This window comes from Chenopodium quinoa, unplaced genomic scaffold (genome assembly GCF_001683475.1).
Source record: "Chenopodium quinoa cultivar QQ74 unplaced genomic scaffold, ASM168347v1, whole genome shotgun sequence".
NCBI lineage: Eukaryota > Viridiplantae > Streptophyta > Magnoliopsida > Caryophyllales > Amaranthaceae > Chenopodium > Chenopodium quinoa.
In genome coordinates, this window is record NW_018743252.1 from 699800 (window position 1) to 718092 (window position 18293).

At 35.4% G+C, this 18293-nt stretch overlaps 1 protein-coding gene across 1 annotated transcript; it reads right to left on the reverse strand.

Annotated features, from left to right (window-relative positions):
• Nucleotides 1-10007: 10007 nt before the first annotated feature.
• LOC110734818 lies at nucleotides 10008-10463 on the reverse strand. The gene has a single exon (XM_021914964.1). It carries the CDS (start codon nucleotides 10461-10463, stop codon nucleotides 10008-10010), a length of 456 nt encoding a protein of 151 aa, XP_021770656.1.
• Between the last annotated feature and the right edge of the window lie 7830 nt (nucleotides 10464-18293).

The window sequence follows — 18293 nt, forward strand, 5'->3', positions numbered from 1 at the left end:
AGACCCTAGACCACAAACGGTACCTTTCCTTGGCAAGACAACCTTCCACCGGAGCGTTGATTTTCATGCTCATAAGTGACCTAGTCAAGTTATGAACATTCAAATCTCAAGACTCGGATGTCATGTTGACAAGCTCCTTAAGGATATTAAGAAGCATGTTCGGAAGGTATGAGGTAAACCTTTTCTTCCAACCCTCCGGAATGAAATTCCTCATCAAGTTTGTGACCTTGTCACAATCCAAGGACCAAGTCTCATGAGTCTCATCACTCATTAGCCCTTTTGAGAAGAAGCTTGGAATGGGAGTGTCTAAGATATACTCCAAGGAATTATCCCTTAGAGTCTTTCAGAGTTCCTCCCTCCCACTCTTTGAAGTTTGTCAAGTTCAAGTCGAATGCCAACTTGTAAGGGAGTTCCGGGCACATGTTATTGTTGTTAATTGCAGACATTATACTACAAATGAAAGAATTTGCAATGAATAACCATTCATCAACCAATAAGTTTGAAATTTAAATCATACGTGCAAAATATTCAATCGTATTTAGCGTTTTATTCACACATTAAAATTGTCCCCTTTGGACGAGAATAAAACGATTCCAAGATCCCAAAAATCAACAAGTGGTTACGCATGTTTTGGCTTGTCTTAACACTTATCATTTTAAGGTAAAAAAATCTAATTGCTAATAGCTCAAAGCTATTCTTGGTTTGATAAGTCGTCGCATCTAATGCTTTCTTGACGATTATCTCCTTTGCCACGACATCTAAGGACTCCTTACCGATATCATTCAGTTTAACCAAAAATAACGTGTATACCTAGTATACCTTACTTCCCTAGGAAAGTAGCAATGCCTTGCTTTGGCATAACCCATTACTACTCTCAAAGTTTCGGTAAGTGTTATTTCGGAATGGCAAATTTTACTCAATTTTATGGGGACCTAGGGTTTCTATGTTGGTTAATTTAAGTGAACTTAATTAATCATTCAACAATCGAAATTCTAAACATGTATCTATCATCGTAATTATATATAAGCAAACATATATAAATTAGATATAATTAAAGGTGCATGGAAAACTAGCATGACCCCTTGAAATTCGAAGCATCCAATCTTCAAGGCCATCATCGCATCTTTTGGCTCCGTCTTCCTAGAAACACCGTCTTTAGACTTCACAACCAAGCATGCAACTACTAGAAACTAGGAGTAATCTAAATATTCTAAGTACAAAAATACTTAACGGCACGTAGTTCGTATTTAGATTTACAAATACATATATATAACGGTACGCAGTCCGTATTTACTATCCTAGTCGGGCCATACTATTTGCCTTTTGTAAAATATTGTGTAAGAACATTTATAATATTCCATTCACCTATTCACTTCTAAAGTGAATGGCCCATGAAATTTTACAAACAATACAAGCAATAATACATAACTTGCATTCAAGAGCGCGCACTAGTTACTACTTAGGTCGTTAATCCGATTAACATACCTAAATAAAACTAGTCAAGTGTTTATCCAATTATGTGAGCTAACGCAATTACGATAAGCATATTAAAGCTTAACAATGCTCAAAAACCAATTAATGAAGCTCTTACTAAATTTCACATCCAACTTAATTAAATTAATCCAATTTAATATCAATTAAGCCAATCGAGTTTTTTTGTCAAAATAATGCAAATAATTGAAAAATCGAGGCATAGCCTCGTTTTAAACAAGGTGCAAAAATTGCAAACCCCAAAAACCGTGGCCAAGTGCCTAGCATCCAAGCCAAAGGGCTAGGGCTGCTATGCACCCTAGCCAAAATGCGTGCCGCTCCTGGCACGCATAGCTAGTAGTGCGTCGAGGCACCTACAAGCACCAGCAGCCTCACAGCATGCCTCGCATGCGTGCCTGCTGCTGGCGCTTGTAGCGTGCTGCCGCATTTGCTACCGGTCGCACCACACCCTCATCTGATTGCATCAGCTCGCACACACACTCCCGCACACATGGCTTGACAGCAACAATGGCCGAGCATGGTGCATGAGGCTCCGAGCCTTAATTTTGCGTGTTCTTGGGATTATTATTGAAAATCTATGTGTGACATTTATTAATTCCAAGTTGATTTTAGAATTGATATTTGAGAAATTTTGAATTGAATTAAACTAAGTTTATTTTAATTAATCCAAGTTTAGTGCATAAACCAAAAATTACTCCAAGAACTATTCTTAAATAATTTTAGGTAAACTTAATGCAATCAAAATTAAGGGCTTGACTCATGATTAATTCATCCAAAGATTAAAATTAATTACGTTAGTTGGATAAATTAATCAATCATCCAGTGAAAATAATTTCTCCAACAAATATTCATGCATATTTGAATATTTCAACCTTCCAATATGAAGAATAATATTCAAGCACAAACATGAACATTCATGATTTTAATCAACTTCCAAAATGATTAAAACTCAAAATATGTTCACTTTGGATTTTAGCAAGTCAAGATTTAACCAATTAAACCATTAAAAATTCAATCTTTGACTATTATAAGGGTTCAAAAATCATTTTAAACATAAACATATTCATTTGAAGCAACCAATTTGCAAGAATGAATAATTCCAAGTTTATGTAGATTTTAGAGCAAAACTAAATTAAGCAACCAAAACATGCTCAATATTGAATATAATTGTAGTAGATTAATGCCATAATCTATCATATAATCCACTAATTGTATGCAATAATTAATTAAGGTTTAAAGATTTAAAATTTTCTCGTTCTAAATGAAAAACCTTTACAAAAAAACTACTTTCTGGGCAGAATTTGGCTTCTGCAAGGCCATTTTTAACCACTATATGGATAAAGTATGATTTAGATTATCAATTCCACCTAAAAAACACTATTTTTGGGTCAAATCTGGGTTCAAAGTAAAAAAAAATATATAAAAAAATAAAAAATAAACAACAATAATACAATTTTTATCCAATAAAAAACGAGGTCCTAATCTAATTAGGTTGCTTAAACCAGAAATTTAAAACCATTTTAAATCACCTTAATTAACTTTTAGTCACAAAATTTTAATGCACGAGTTTCGTGATACCGGTGTTGGATTTTACGGTGTCCAACACCGCGCGGAAACTAAACCAGCCCAAAGATCCATGCATAAATTAAAGCGACTAAAACTAAAACATGCATATAATTTATTAAGCGATAAACACATAATAATAATAGAGAGAGAGAGAGAGAGAGATAGAGAGAGAGAGGGAGAGAAGGAAAAGACGATCATACCCTTGATGCGTGTTTTCCACTTAGCACGAACACAAACTCATGAACGAAGAAAGAGCCTCAATCGCGACCCCTCAACATGGTCCACCCATGCGCCCAAACTTTGGACAATATTACTGGGTAGGGTAATATTAACACTACTAACAAGAGGATCTCTTTATAAGGTTTTCTCAATGGAGATGCCTTTTATAGAGTTCAACTCTTGCAATTTATTCCCAAGGTAAGGCTTAGGTATTTATAGGAGAAGCATCTCCATCCCTTTGATATTTCATCAATGTAGGACTTTTGCAAAGTTGAGAAATAATTGCATTTAATTTAATTTTAAAATAAATTAAAAGCAAAGAATAAATAATCAAACAACAAGTGGCACTCACATGGGAGGGTCAGGTGAGGACCACAAGGGAGACCCACATGGCCTCCTTGTTTCCCAAGCCACCAAACCCACCAATCACAACAAGGCAAGACCGATCAAGGTCCTTGGACACCAAGGAAAGCTTGGTCAAGGCCTTGTGGCTTTGGCTGGGCCGGTCAGCACGCACCGCAAGCCCACCGCAAGCTTGCTAGGCTGCTATGCGATACTGGCTGCCTTGCTGCAAGCCCACTGGCCTTGCCCGCAACCACCAACAAGCCTCACTTGCTAGTGGGCTGCTGTGTGCTGCTAGTAGGCCATGCGGGCATGTGCTAGCAGCTGCGCGTGCTAGCTTGCGATAGCACTAGGCTGCCTAGCACGTTGTGCCTTACATGGAAGCTGGTGGCCTAGCATTTGTGCCACGCACTTGGCCAGCACCCAGCTAGCCCGCGCAAGTAGCCTGCTGGGCCTGCAGCCGATGCTTGCTTGCGGCATACACTCGGCCAGCAGGCCTAGCTGGTGTGTGCATGCACCGAGCTTGGCTTGCGGCTAATGCTTGCGTTGAAGCAGTTATTGCTAGCCTAGCCCTCGTATGGGTAAGCCGATACGAGGCTAGGGCTATGCATTTATTGTTGTTTGACTTATTTGTACGTCTCGATAATTCCTAGAATTTAACTCGACGTTCGTCTTCGACGCTCTAAGCTCAGAATCCGACGTCGGAGTACGTATCCTCTTGTTTGACGCATCAAGGCCTTTGGCTCAATTCTTCGCTTTAGTTTGGTTGCACCTAGGGTGTGACCCGTTGGGTTCAGTCAAAGAAAAGTCATGAGATTAATAAAATTGTTCTCATTGATCGGAGATGGCCTCTAGCCCGACTTTCCAATCACTTGACTTCACTGAATAATTAACTCCGTAATTTATTATGAACCCTCTATCGGAACAATACACTTGTTCAAGAACGCCATTCCTTTCAAGCTGAGTACATATGCACCACACTAACATGAATATCCTAGCAGTAACAAAATAATTAAAACATGCTCACCATACAATTCACAAGACAACTTACCTTTGACTCATAACTAACAATATTAATTATTAAATAATAGTTTTGGATTATAAAAGAAAGTACAGCGTCCTATACCCTTGTATAAGCTATGATCAAATATAAAGTCACATAACCCATGTGTTCATATTCAAGGTGTATACGTTCCAAGAGTTTTGGTGCGTATCCTCTTACACTTTACGTGATTTACCAATTTAACTTGTGATGACTCTTACCAATCAATCAAGACAAACATAATAACAATCGACACATACTTCCATTTCATTCTTAAATTAATTAGTGAACACATACCATTTATTTTAATTAAGGTTCCTTGCCTAGTTTTGTGCACAAAATTGCACCATTACTACCTTAGTGCATAAGATGCACTAATAAACTTCCTTAACTCAATCTCAACTTATATAACTTCTTGACTCAACTCCAATAATAAATGGGTGAGAAATAAAATCATGTATCATACTCAATAATTCTAACTTTAGCTCTTTTAAACATAAATAAGCAAAGCTTATTAAATTCATGCTTCCTTGATACTTGAAAATAAAGCATACTTCCATGATTCATACATATTCAACTTGTATCATGCCTCAAATAACATGTTCACATGCTTGCATAATAATTCATGATCAACCAATATCAAATCCAAGCATATAATCAACTAAATATGCTACTAATTCATCACTTGAAACATACTTTACAATCCTAGCATGATACTACGCATACACAAATATTCTTATGCGCATGTGTACCTTAAATAGTGCCTAAACTCGGCCACACTCGCTAGAAATAACTTACCTCAAAGCTTCCTACAAATGGAAATACATAACTATAATTAATCCACTATTCTCACAAATTTTCAGCAAATATAATATACTTTAAACCTCACTAATTAACCCAATTTAATGGTTTAAAAGCCTTAAAATCTTTTCTTTTAGTGGGTACTTAAAATCCTTTCAAAAAGACTTAGTTTTCAAGACTTAAATAAAATTCTATCATACTTAATTGATATAAAACATCATTAATAGACTAGGATGTCATATTTAAATCACCAATAGGAAAAAGGAGAGAGAAAATAAGAGGAAATTTTGGGGTTTTGTAAAATCTGACTATGATTTTTGAGTGTGAAAATATTGAGGTTTTGGGGTATTTATATCCCCCTTTTAAAATGAAAACCCTAATTTATAAAACTGCCATTACTAATCCTACTCCCCCTTGAATTCTTCTTTGAGGTCCACTTGTTGGGCTCTTAAGTCTTCTTTGATTCCTAACAAGTTGATCCAACAATTTAATTGACGTTGACCCAAATTAAAGCACTTTATTGCCCCAATTAATAACTCATATTATTTTATACACACTTATTTTATATTAAAATAATTAATTCTTTTAAAATGAAATGAATCATTTTAATTTATAAATAAAATAAATAATTTATATATATAAAAAAATATTATAAAAATACTGAGTATTGCACTCTACCCCCCTTAAAAGAAATTTTTTCCTCGAAACTTGAGCACGAAAATAATAAAACTTTGTTCAAAACTTGTTTAAAATTTCACTTTTTCACCCACTTAATAAAAAATTTTCTTAATACTTATAGTTGTTGTACATTTTGTAACCTTTTCTATTCTCTTTCTTTCTAAAATTTGTACAAAATTGTGCAAAATATACTAAAAATGCTTGAAATAAAGGTATAAAGCTCGAAATTCTACGCATTCTACCCCCCTTAAAGAAAACGAGTTACGACCCCGTAACTTAACTAACCTCAAACAATTCTGGGTACTTCTTTCTCATTTCATCCTCAGCTTCCCATGTCGCTTCCTCAGTTTCTTGATTCGACCACAAAACCTTTACTATCTTTACATCCTTCTGATAGGCTAAAGTCATATCACCTAATCAAAAGTAATTCCTAAAACCACTAACTAAAATAGATAGGGAAGTAGGGTCGAATCCACAGGGAAACAATATTCTGTTATTCCTAATAAATTATTATAATCCAAATTATCAAGAAACGAGTAAGAATTGTGAGAATTATACTACGATAATAATTAAACTAAGGGAAATAATCTATAATAAAAGTCCTAGGGTCATAGGTTCACCAATAATTAATACTTCGGGATAAAACATAACAATCAATTATCAATGCATAAATTCACCAGATTATAAAGGGCTTTCGCTATGTATTATAATCACAGAATTAATATATCGATATTGATATTAAATTGCATCTCTTGAATCTTGACTTAACCATTTATAAATTAACCTGCCTATTGAAACTAAGCCTAAACATCAATTCTCATCTGTCGAATCTCGAATCAATATTGCATAACTCATACAATTAAACCTGCGCAAATCTAATTGCATAGCATTATAACAATCAATAGGAAATTAACCCAAAACATAAACAATCAACAATAATAAATCATCCCTTTATATTAATCATGGATCCCCAAGAACCCTAGAAATAAATTACTCACGCATAATTAAATCTAAACTAATCAAAGCAATTAAAATAAGCATAAATATAGCAAGAATAAAATAAAGTAGTATTGAAATTAAATAACAAAATTTAAGTAAAGCAACAATAAATAAAAAAAAGTAAAACTACACTGTAATAATGAAATCTCTTGGAAAACGGAAGCAACACAAAACAAAAGAAACAAAGTCAACTATCAATAATATTCTAAGCTACTGAATTAAAGCAAAACAAGTTTTACGAAAAAGAAAACAAAACTAAAACTAAAAAAACGAAGAAAATAAAATATAATCTAACCTCCCCACCTACGTAACTACTACTCCTTTATATAGGAAAAGTAACCCAAAGATCCCTCTAACCGACAAAGCAAATCAACAGCCAAATTCACTCTCACCTGATCGAGCCAGGCCTCGCCCGATCGGGCCCGGACTCCATAGCAGGCCACTAGTATTGGGCTCCTTTCTTGGGCTTTATTGTTTACTCTTGGATCTTTAATACAATTTTGGTGTCTTGTCTTCAAAGATCATGATCTATTGGTACTCCCTGATTTATTCACTTAATCGAGCCTTTAATCACCAAACTAAATTTCTTTAACTTAGTCTTGGGCCTTACATATACGATCATAAAATACGATCTGACTCCGATATCTTTGTAGTGGCTCAATAAGCTTGGGAATCGTCATAAATCTGCAGATTCCTACAAAATAATACCAACTCTATAAAAACACTAGAAAACGTATATTAGTAATAAAAATAGTTCCGCAGAGCTCAAATAAGCACAAATATGACCGTGGGACGGGGAATAAAAATATATATTAAATAGACTCATCACCTTCTTGCGTGTACTACAAACTTTACTATAAAGAATCTTTACAAGTCTTTCTTCATAGGTTAGGTTTTGGTCTAATCCTATGGTTTCAGGTTGTAGAACATGCGACTTGTCTGGGATGTATCTTCACAACTAAGAAACATGATATACATCATGTACCTTACTAAGGTCCATAGGCAATGCCAATCTATAAGCAACTTTACCTATCCTTTACAAAATCTCATATGGTCCAATGTACTTTGGTCTCAATTTCCCTTTTTTTCCAAATCTCATGACTCTTTCATTGGTGATACCTTAAGTAATACTTTGTCACCAACTTCAAATTCCACTTCCCTACACTTCAAATCTGCGCAACTCTTTTGCCTATCTTGAGCAGCTTGAATCTTAGCTTGGATTTCTCTTACTTGCTTCGTGGTTTCTTCAATTAATTGAGGACCTAGAATTATTGTCTCACTTATGTCACTCCAACATAGTGGACTTCTATACTTCTTTCCATGCAAGGCTTCAAATGGTTCACATTCCCAACTTGGATATCCTTGATCTCATCAAATATCGTTGGTTGGATACTCAAATTATTAAGCATTCCTTCCAATGTTCCATGTAGTACTACCTCAAGGTTCAACTTACTCATTTCTCTACAAAGCTCATCTGCCACTACCAAAGCGTTTACTCCATGAGTTGCTTTACGACTCAAAGCATCCGTGACTATATTCGCTTTACCCTTGTGGTATTGGATGTCTAAATCATAGTCATTGAAGAACTCTAACCACCTATGTTGGCTCATGTTCAATCTTAATTGCGTGAAAAGGTACTTCAAACTCTTATGATCACTATATATCCTACATTTCACTCCATACAAATAATGCCTCCATATTTTCAACGCGAACAATATCGTTGCAAGTTCTAGATCATGAGTAGGGTAGTTAACTTCATGTTTCTTCAACTGTCTTGATGCATAATCAATCACCTTTCTGTATTGCATCAAAACACATCCAAGTCTATTCTTAGATGTATCACTATACACATCATAAGAACCACTCCCATCAGGTAAGGTTAACACAGATGCCATTGTGAAACTCTTCTTCAAAGTTTGAAACACTTCCTCACACTTATCACTCCGTATGAACTTAGATTCCATCTTCATCAACAATGTCATAGGTCTAGCTATCTTTGAAAAGTCCTACACAAATCGCCTGTAATATCCATTTAGGCCTAAGAAACTTCGAATATTCGACACATTCATAGATATAGGCCACTCCTTCACAACTTCTATCTTTGCAAGGTCTACTTCTACTCCTTCCTTAGATATGAAATGTCCTAAAAATGCTATCTTCTCCAACCAAAACTCACACTTCGAGAATTTGGCATACAACTGGTTAGTCCTTAAAGTAGATAACAATGATCTCAAATGCTCTGCATGGTCCTCTCTATTCTTTGAGTAAACTAAAATGTAATCAATAAACACTACAACAAATTGTTCTAGGAGAGGTTGAAACACTCTATTCATCAAGTCCATGAAGATTGCAGGTGCATTTGTTAACCCAAAAGGCATTACTGTAAACTCATAGTGTTCATACCTCGTCCTAAATGTCGTTTTCAGAATGTCCTCTTTCGCAATTCGTAGTTGATGCTATCCACACCTCAAATCAATCTTAGAAAATACTACTGAACCTTTCAACTAGTCGAACAAGTCATCTATCCTAGGCAAAGGTTATTTGTTCTTGATGGTTACCTTGTTTAACTCCCTATAATCGATGCATAGCCTCATGTTACCATCTTTCTTTTTCACAAACAATACATGAGCTCCCTATGGTGATGCACTTGGTCTTATGTACCCCTTCTCCAATAAATCCTATAATTTTCCCTTTAACTCACTCATCTCTGCAGGTGCCATCCTGTATAGTGCCTTAAAGATAGGTGTTGTTCTAGGTACTAAGTCTATAGTGAAATCTATGGTTCCTTTTGGTGGCATACCTGGAATCTTCTGGAAACACATCTAAAAATTCATTCACTACTTCAATATCCTCAGGCTTAGATGGTTCCTCATACTCCAACTTCATTAAAGAAATAATCTAAGTTTGCCTGGGTTTTCTGTGCCTCCAATGGGTTACGAGCTCTCCATGAGCCGTTTTCAAGTGGATTTTCTTTAACTGACCATCGGATCTCAGCATTATACCGACATAACCAATCCATCCCTAGAATTATATCGAGGTCTCCTAATTCAAATTCGATTAAGTTGGACCTAAATTCTTTCCTCTTAATCTTTATAGGAATGTCCTTATAAATCCTAGCACAATGAACTACACCCCCAGTTAGAAGTTCTATAGGAATATCTATATCATCTATAGTTTTTGGACAATGCAGCAATTTTGGAAGTATATTTTTAGAAATGAATGAATATGTTGCACCAGAATCAAATAAAACTTTAACAAGAATTGAGTTTATAGAAAATGCACCGGTAATGACATCTCTCACTGCGTTAGCCTCACGCAATCCCATCACATTGAGCTTCCCTGGTGTTCCACCCTTGACTTGTGTGTTCCCACCATTGGTATTCTTATTCCCACTCTAAAACTGCGCCCCCTTGTTCACTTGATTCATAGTACTACCTAGACCTCCTTTATGCTGGTTTCAGTTATGTCCATTATGCTTAAACTGATTGTTTCCTTGACCCCCCTATTCTTAGAGAAACACTCGTACGCCCTGTGTCCTTGCTTGTTGCACAAGTTACAAGTGACTAAGTTACCCTCACAGTCTCTTCCTGGGTGATTGTTAGAACATCTCTTGCAATAGTATATCCTTTGATTATGATCTTCAAGCTGATTCCTATTTCCCCTAGGAAAGTTTCGCCCACCTTGGTTGTTTCTATTGTTCTGGAAGTTATTACCTTGGTGGTGATTAAACTTTTGCTACTTAAAGTTATTCTGGTTCCCAGATGGTCCAGAACTGGTCACAGGCTCCTTTCTTTTCTCCTTAGCTTCCAACTCATCCTTTTCAGCTTTCTCCTTTAACTCCAACGCATGCAAATACGCTGCCCTACCATACAACTCATCCAAGCTATCAAACACTTGCCCTAACAACTTGCCTTTAAGAGAAAGAGGCAATCTCCTCTCAAACCTTCTAGCTTTCTACCTATCAGTAGCCACAGTATCTTCAGCAAACCTAGACAACTCGATGAACTTAGTGTAATACTCTGTCACCGACATGCTTCCCATCTTAAGTTCCAGAAATTCATCAGCTTTCTGCTTTTGTAAGAACATTGGGTAGAACTTACCCCTCACTTGCTCCTTGAACACATTCCATCCAAAGTTAGGTAAAGCTGTCACAGTTTGCTCATTCTACTACCACCACAAATCTACTTCACTCCTCAGGTAGTAGGTTGCACTACTCACTTTGGACTCATTAGGATAGGCACTGCCACAAACAACTTATTAAACTCTCTCAACCAGTTCTCAAGAATAGTTGGGTCAGATTCTCCCTGGTATGTAGGAGGTTTGCTTTGGGATATCTTCTTAAACAACTCCCCAACAGGATCAGGATTGTTATTGTTATTCCTTTCAGCTAACTGTTGAGCCACAATAGCTGGTTACCTTACTACTTCATTTAGATCATTGTTATTATTGTTTCTCCCTGCCATTCTAGTCCTCCTGAATAAAGAAATGACTAATATTAGGTTGGTCACAACTCTCTTGTAACTAGACAACAACCAAGCTACTTTAAATCAAGCATACAAGCAGTCATTTTTAATTATAGTAGAAGCACCTACTCATTTCTCCTACTAATAATTCAACACATTGTTTTGGGTGTCATGCAACCATTTCACTTAAGTAAGCAAATCACAATAACATTTTTAAGTCATTTCCCTTGGTACAAGTAACAGAAATAAAAAGTAAAATATGATACTTGGTAGGCTTAGTTGAAGATTGAAATGAATAAGAAAATAATAAATGATACTTTATTGCAATAATGAAAAGAAATGTTTGGAATATCCCAAATGTAGCTTTGTGACTTATTACTCATACGCAATACTTTATTAAACTTAACTATAAATAAAGAATGAAATAAATGCTCAAAACTCTAAGGAAAAGTTAGTCTAAAATCTTCAAACATTAACATTGTCAATCTTGTCTTTCATCTCCTTGTACTTCCTTAGATTATACTTAGGATCACTCCCATCATCACAATCATTACCATCATCATCATCTTCCTCAGGATCCATTTCTTCATCAGGTTCTTCTTCAGATTCATCAAATTCCACATTAATAATTACTAGAGGGCTTGGAGGATTTGGATTAGGAACTACCCTGCATGAGGTGTCTCCTGACTCATTATTTTGCTCCATTGGCTCCCCTTGGCTCTCATAAGTTTGCTCAAGTTTTGACTTAAACATAGAATCATAGTTTTTTGAAGAATAATAAGGTGCATTTTGTTGTGGAGCTTCTGAAGCATTTTGTTGAGGAACTTGGTGATAGCCAAAATTATGGTAAGGTGGAGGATAATCAGCATATTGAGGGTTAAGATAGATAAATTCTTTATTAGCAATGTAACGGTATAAGTATCTCCAATCTGCTCCTCACTGACCATTAGAGTCATTATATTTAGTATAATTAGCAACACCATTAGGCAAATGAAAATCATGAAAGCGACTCTTAATAGCTTCATAGGGAGGATAGTTAGGTAAGCAATGAACAATCATGGCAGAGACATAGTCAGTTTGGTCAAAATGAAGCTCTTCAAACACATCAAATCTATAAGAACAATAAAAACGTATCCTGCGAATATAAACCCAAACATGCTCCTAGTCTTTATTGGCTAGAGTGCCCATATCTGTGAATCTACTAGGTAAATCAAACATCTTGCATGGTATTTTGGGTCATAACTCAATAAAGAAACTCTTTTTCAAACTCAAGTATACAACACCTTGCAAAAATTTAAGTTTAGTGCTCAATCATACAATTTTGTATTAATTCACATAAACATGCTTTCACTTAAAGACTTATCATCATACAACATGCTTAAACACCTTGCATAAATAAAATATGCACATAGGAAGACATACCAATTCTAGCCTATATGCCCTTTCTTTCCTACCCAATCTCACCACATGCTTTCAAAGCAATTAACACATAATTACATACCTTAATTCCTTCGCATAACTGCACACATAATATTTAAAATCAAACTCTATTTTCGAAATAATTTTAAAAAATTTGGACCCCTTAAAATAAAAAATAAAAAATAATTCAGCCCTTATTATTAAAAAAAATTTCAGACCAATTTACAGTAAAAAAAAAATATTTCGGTCCTAAAAAAAAAAATTTGGACCCCCTTAAAATATTTTTAAAATAATTAAAATAAGCACTTGGCCTAGCTTTTAAAATATAGGTACCTAAAAAAAACGTTTTTGGCTTTAGTGGTAATTAAAATCCAACCAAAGCTCCCAGATACCACTTTGTAATACTCTGACAATTTCCCCCTTTTTAAATTACTCTTTTACTCTAAATGAAACTCACTTTAGGAAATAACCAAAATATTACTGCCACCGTGATAATGGCTAAGGCTATTTTCAAAGTCACACAACGGAAGTCTAAAACTAAAATCCAACTTTTCAAAATAAAACTTGAGTTCACTACCTCAAAACATAAGTAAAATAAAACATCCACAAGTTGGAACCAATTTAATTATGCTCTTCAAAAACCATCTCCAAATAAAGCATAACAATGTTAGACCATAAATAATAATCAACAATTTAATAAATAAAACTAAGATAGCATAACAAGTAACTCTCTACACTCATTCCCTTCATGCTTCAAGTACCTCTCACTTTCTCTTTATTTAAACCCCTCTACTCACCATATAAATGGGTCATAGTAGGGCCAATCCAAAGGAAAGCCAAACACAAACACAAAGTACGAATTAGTAAAAGCTGAGTACATATGCACCACACTAACATGAATATCCTAACATTAATAAAATAATTAAAACATGCTCGTCATACAATTCACAAGCCAACTTACCTTTCACTCATAACTAACAATATTAATTATTAAATAATAGTTTTGGATCACGCATCAAACGGGTTTCCTTCCTTAAAAATAGCCCATTTAAATATTGAGCTTCCAATTAGGGAGCTACCCCAATTGGTACCTACTATGTCACCTTGTGACGGAATTCCAGCGCGTTAATAATAAAATAAAGTATAACGTCTTGTACCTCTGTAGAAGCTATAATCAAATATAAAGTCACATAACCCCCCCATGTGTTCATATTCAAGGTGTACACGTTCCAAGAGTTTTGGTGCGTATCCTCTTACACTTTACGTGATTTACCAATTTAACTTGTGATGACTCTTACCAATCAATCAAGACAAACATAATAACAATCGACACATACTTCCATTTCATTCTTAAATTAATTAGTGAACACATACCATTTATTTTAATTAAGGTTCCTTGCCTAGTTTTGTGCACAAAATTACACAATTACTACCTTAATGCATAAGACGCACTAATAATAAGCTTCCTTGACTCAATCTCAACTTATATAACTTCTTGACTCAACTCCAATAATAAATGGGTGAAAAATAAAATCATGAATCATACCCAATAATTCTAACTTTAGCTCTTTCAAACATACATATGCAAGGCTTATTAAATTCATGCTTCGTTGATACTTGAAAATAAAACATACTTCCACAATTCATACATATTCAACTTGTACCATGCCTCAAATAACATGTTCACATGCTTGCATAATAATTCATGATCAACCAACATCAAATCTAAGCATATAACCAACTAAACATGCTACTAATTTATCACTTGAAACATACTTTACAATTCTAGCATGATACGATGCATACATAAATATTCTTATGCGCATACGTACCTTGAATAGTGCCTAAACTCGGCCACACTCGCTAGAAATCACTAACCTCAAAGCTTCCTACAAATAAAAATACATAACTATAATTAATCCACTATTCTCACAAACTTCCAGCAACTATAACATACCACCACTAGAACAGCCAATCAACGACGGAAAAAATCCGTCGGAACACCGTGAAAATCCGTCGGAAATGCCCTTTTCCGACGGAATTCCGTCGGAATGCGTTGTCGGAATACAATTTGTAGGAATTTCGCTATATTTCGTCGGAAAAGCTTATTCCGACGGAATTTCCGACGAATTTTATTCTGTCGACGCTTTTGTTGACTTTAAGTGGAAATCCGTCGCAAGGTACCGATGGAAATTTCCGTCGGAGTAGGGTATGTTCCGACAGAAATTTCCATCGATGGGGAAGATGTTCCGATGGACAATAGAGGTATATTCTGACGGAAAATTTGGTCGGAAAATTAAATAAAAAAAAACCAGCCCGCCATTAACCCACATCACTAGCCCACAACCCTGCTCACCACCCCAACTAACCCCCACCACCAACCCACACCACCAACCCACCCCTACCCACGCATACCCCCCTATCCACCCCAACATACCCCCACCACCAACCCATAAACACGCATACCACTGCCGTAAACCACCTACCACCACCGTAAACCACCCATATCCACCCCGTAAGCCACCTACCACCACCAACCACCACAAAAAAAACCCACAAAAATCACCCAAAAAAACCAAGCAAAAATAAATCAACATAAAAAAACTTAAATTAAACAATGAAATCAAATATTAACCACACAATCAAAATTAACCCACAATAATAAATGAAAAAAAAACAAAGCAAATTGTTGGAAACAAAATCAAGACATACCTTCAATTCCACCTCCAAAACCTTGAATTTGGGATTATATGGTTAAATTCGACCATAAAAACTCCAGATCTGGAATTTTTATGGTCGAATTTAACGATAAACACCATAATTGTTGACGAACACCATTATGCAGATGCGAAGAACGAAAATGAAGAACGAAAATGAAGAACGAACGAAAATAAAGAACGAAAATGAAGAACGAAAAATGAAGAACGAAAAAGGAAACGAAAATGAAGAACGAAAAAGAAGGAGAAAGAGGATGAAGGAGAAAGAGGGAGAAAGAGGATGAAGGAGAAAGAGGATCGAGAAAGAGCATGAAGGAGAAGAGGAAGAGAAGAGGAAAGAGAAAGAGGAAAGAAAAAGAGGAAAGAGGCGGCAAGAGGAGAGAGAAAAGAGAAATGAAAGGGAAGGGGGAAGTTAGGGTTTTCCGGGTTTATTTATTATTATTATTATTATTATTATTTTATTTTTTTTAAATTATTGAATCCGTAGGAAAAGCTTAAAAATCCGTCGGAAATTCCGTCGAAAATTTCCGACGGAATTAAAATCCCTCGGAAAATCCTACAGATTTAAAACAGTAGGAAATTAAAATTTTTCGACGGATTTTTTTCCCTCGGAATTGACCACTTCCGACGGAATTTTCCGTCGAAACCAGTACATTCCGAGGGAAAAAAAATCCGTCGGAATATTTCCGAGGGATTTTCCGTCGGAACTAACATTTTTTGGCGAAATTTTCCGATAGATCCAATTTTCGTCGGAAAAGTCGAATTTACCGTGGAAATATTAGTTCGTCGGAACGATTCCGTCGGAAACTAGCCTATTTCTAGTAGTGTACTTTAAACCTCACTAATTAACCCAAATTAATGGTTTAAAAGCCTTAAAACCTTTTCTTTAAGTGGGTACTTAAAATCCTTTCACAAAGACTTAGTTTTCATGACTTAAATAAAATTCTAGCATACTTATTTAATATAAAACATCACTAATGGATTAGGAAATCATATTTAAATCATCAATAACCTTTTTCCTTCTATGGGTAATCAAACCCTAACATAATAATTAAAAATTAGTGTGTATAATTAAGTTCCAGCATTAATTGAGGGCTTAAAACTCATTAGAAACATGTTCTAATCATTAATTAAACAACCACAAGGATCAAACCCTAATCATAAACATTAAATTCCCAAATTCTAGGGTTTGTAAATTAAGTTTTTTAATTCAATTTAAATCTGAATATTATAGGAATAAATTAACAACATCAACTACCCAAAATCAACATCAAAATATAACCAAAATCATGCTTTGAGTTAAGTAGAACAAGCTAGAGATTAAGTTAGGAAGAAAAGTGTTTTTTTTTTTCTTTTGTACTAAACCAAAAAGAGGAGAGAGAAGAGGGAGGAAAGTCGGTGGCCGGTGGCTGGCGGCTGCTGTTGGTCGCCGGCGTGAGCTGGTGGCTGGCGGTGGCTACCGGTGTGGTCGTCGATGGTGCGTGGGAGGAGGAGAGAGAGGCGTGGGAAAGAGAGGAGAAAAGCGGAGGAAAAAGGAGAAAGAAAATAAGAGGAAAATTTTGGGGTTTTGCAAAATCTAACAATATGATTTTTGAGTGTGAAATTCTTGAGGTTTTGGGGTATTTATATCCCCCTTTAAAAACAAAAACACTTATTCACAAAACTGTCATTATTAATCCTACTCCCCCTTGGTTTCTCCTTTGAGGCCAACTTGTTAGGCTCTTAAGTGCCCTTGATTCCCAACAAGTTGATCCAACAATTTAATTGATGTTGACCCAAATTAAAACACTTTGGGGTTGTTTGGCAATCGACGGTCGGCTGTTGGCTTGTTTGATTAGCTGGAAGTATTAGCTGTATGGATTAAGCCGGCTGTTTACAAAAGTGTTTGGTAAAATTATTAATGGTTGTTAGCTGTTTATTAGTGATAAAGTGGGCCAACAAACCAAAAGCCAATAGAAAAAGCTACTCCTATTAGCTTTTGGCGGAAAAGCTAGCTTAAAAGCCAACAAAAAGCCAACTACCAAACATATTTTTTTGCTGTTTGACCAAACTTAAAAGCCAAAAGCTAGGCAAAAAGCTAATTGCCAAACACCCCCTTTATTGCCCCAATTAATAACTCATATTATTTTATACACACTTATTTTATATTTAAATAATTAATTCTCTTAAAATGAAATGAATCATTTTAATTTATAAATAAAATTAATAAATTATATATATAAAAATTATTATAAAAATACAGAGTATTACATTTTCATCCTTGGTTTTCTTAGGCGAACTGTTACTTCAAGCGCCCCCGTTGTAACACTTCACTTCCAAGGCTGAGAACATGTTTAACGCCGAATTGCGGCCCTTTCTCTTATATTTTTATACCCTTCCTTTACCTCTTGGGTAGGGCTTTGGGTTTTTATGCAATCACTTTGTTTGAGTGAGGTTCAATGTTATGCCACTGTTTTTTCTTTTGATAAACAGGGTTTCTACTATCGCTTTGTTTTAGCGAGGCTTTAATGAGACGTACATGTTGCCCCCTTTTTACTTAATTATCGTTGAGTTCAC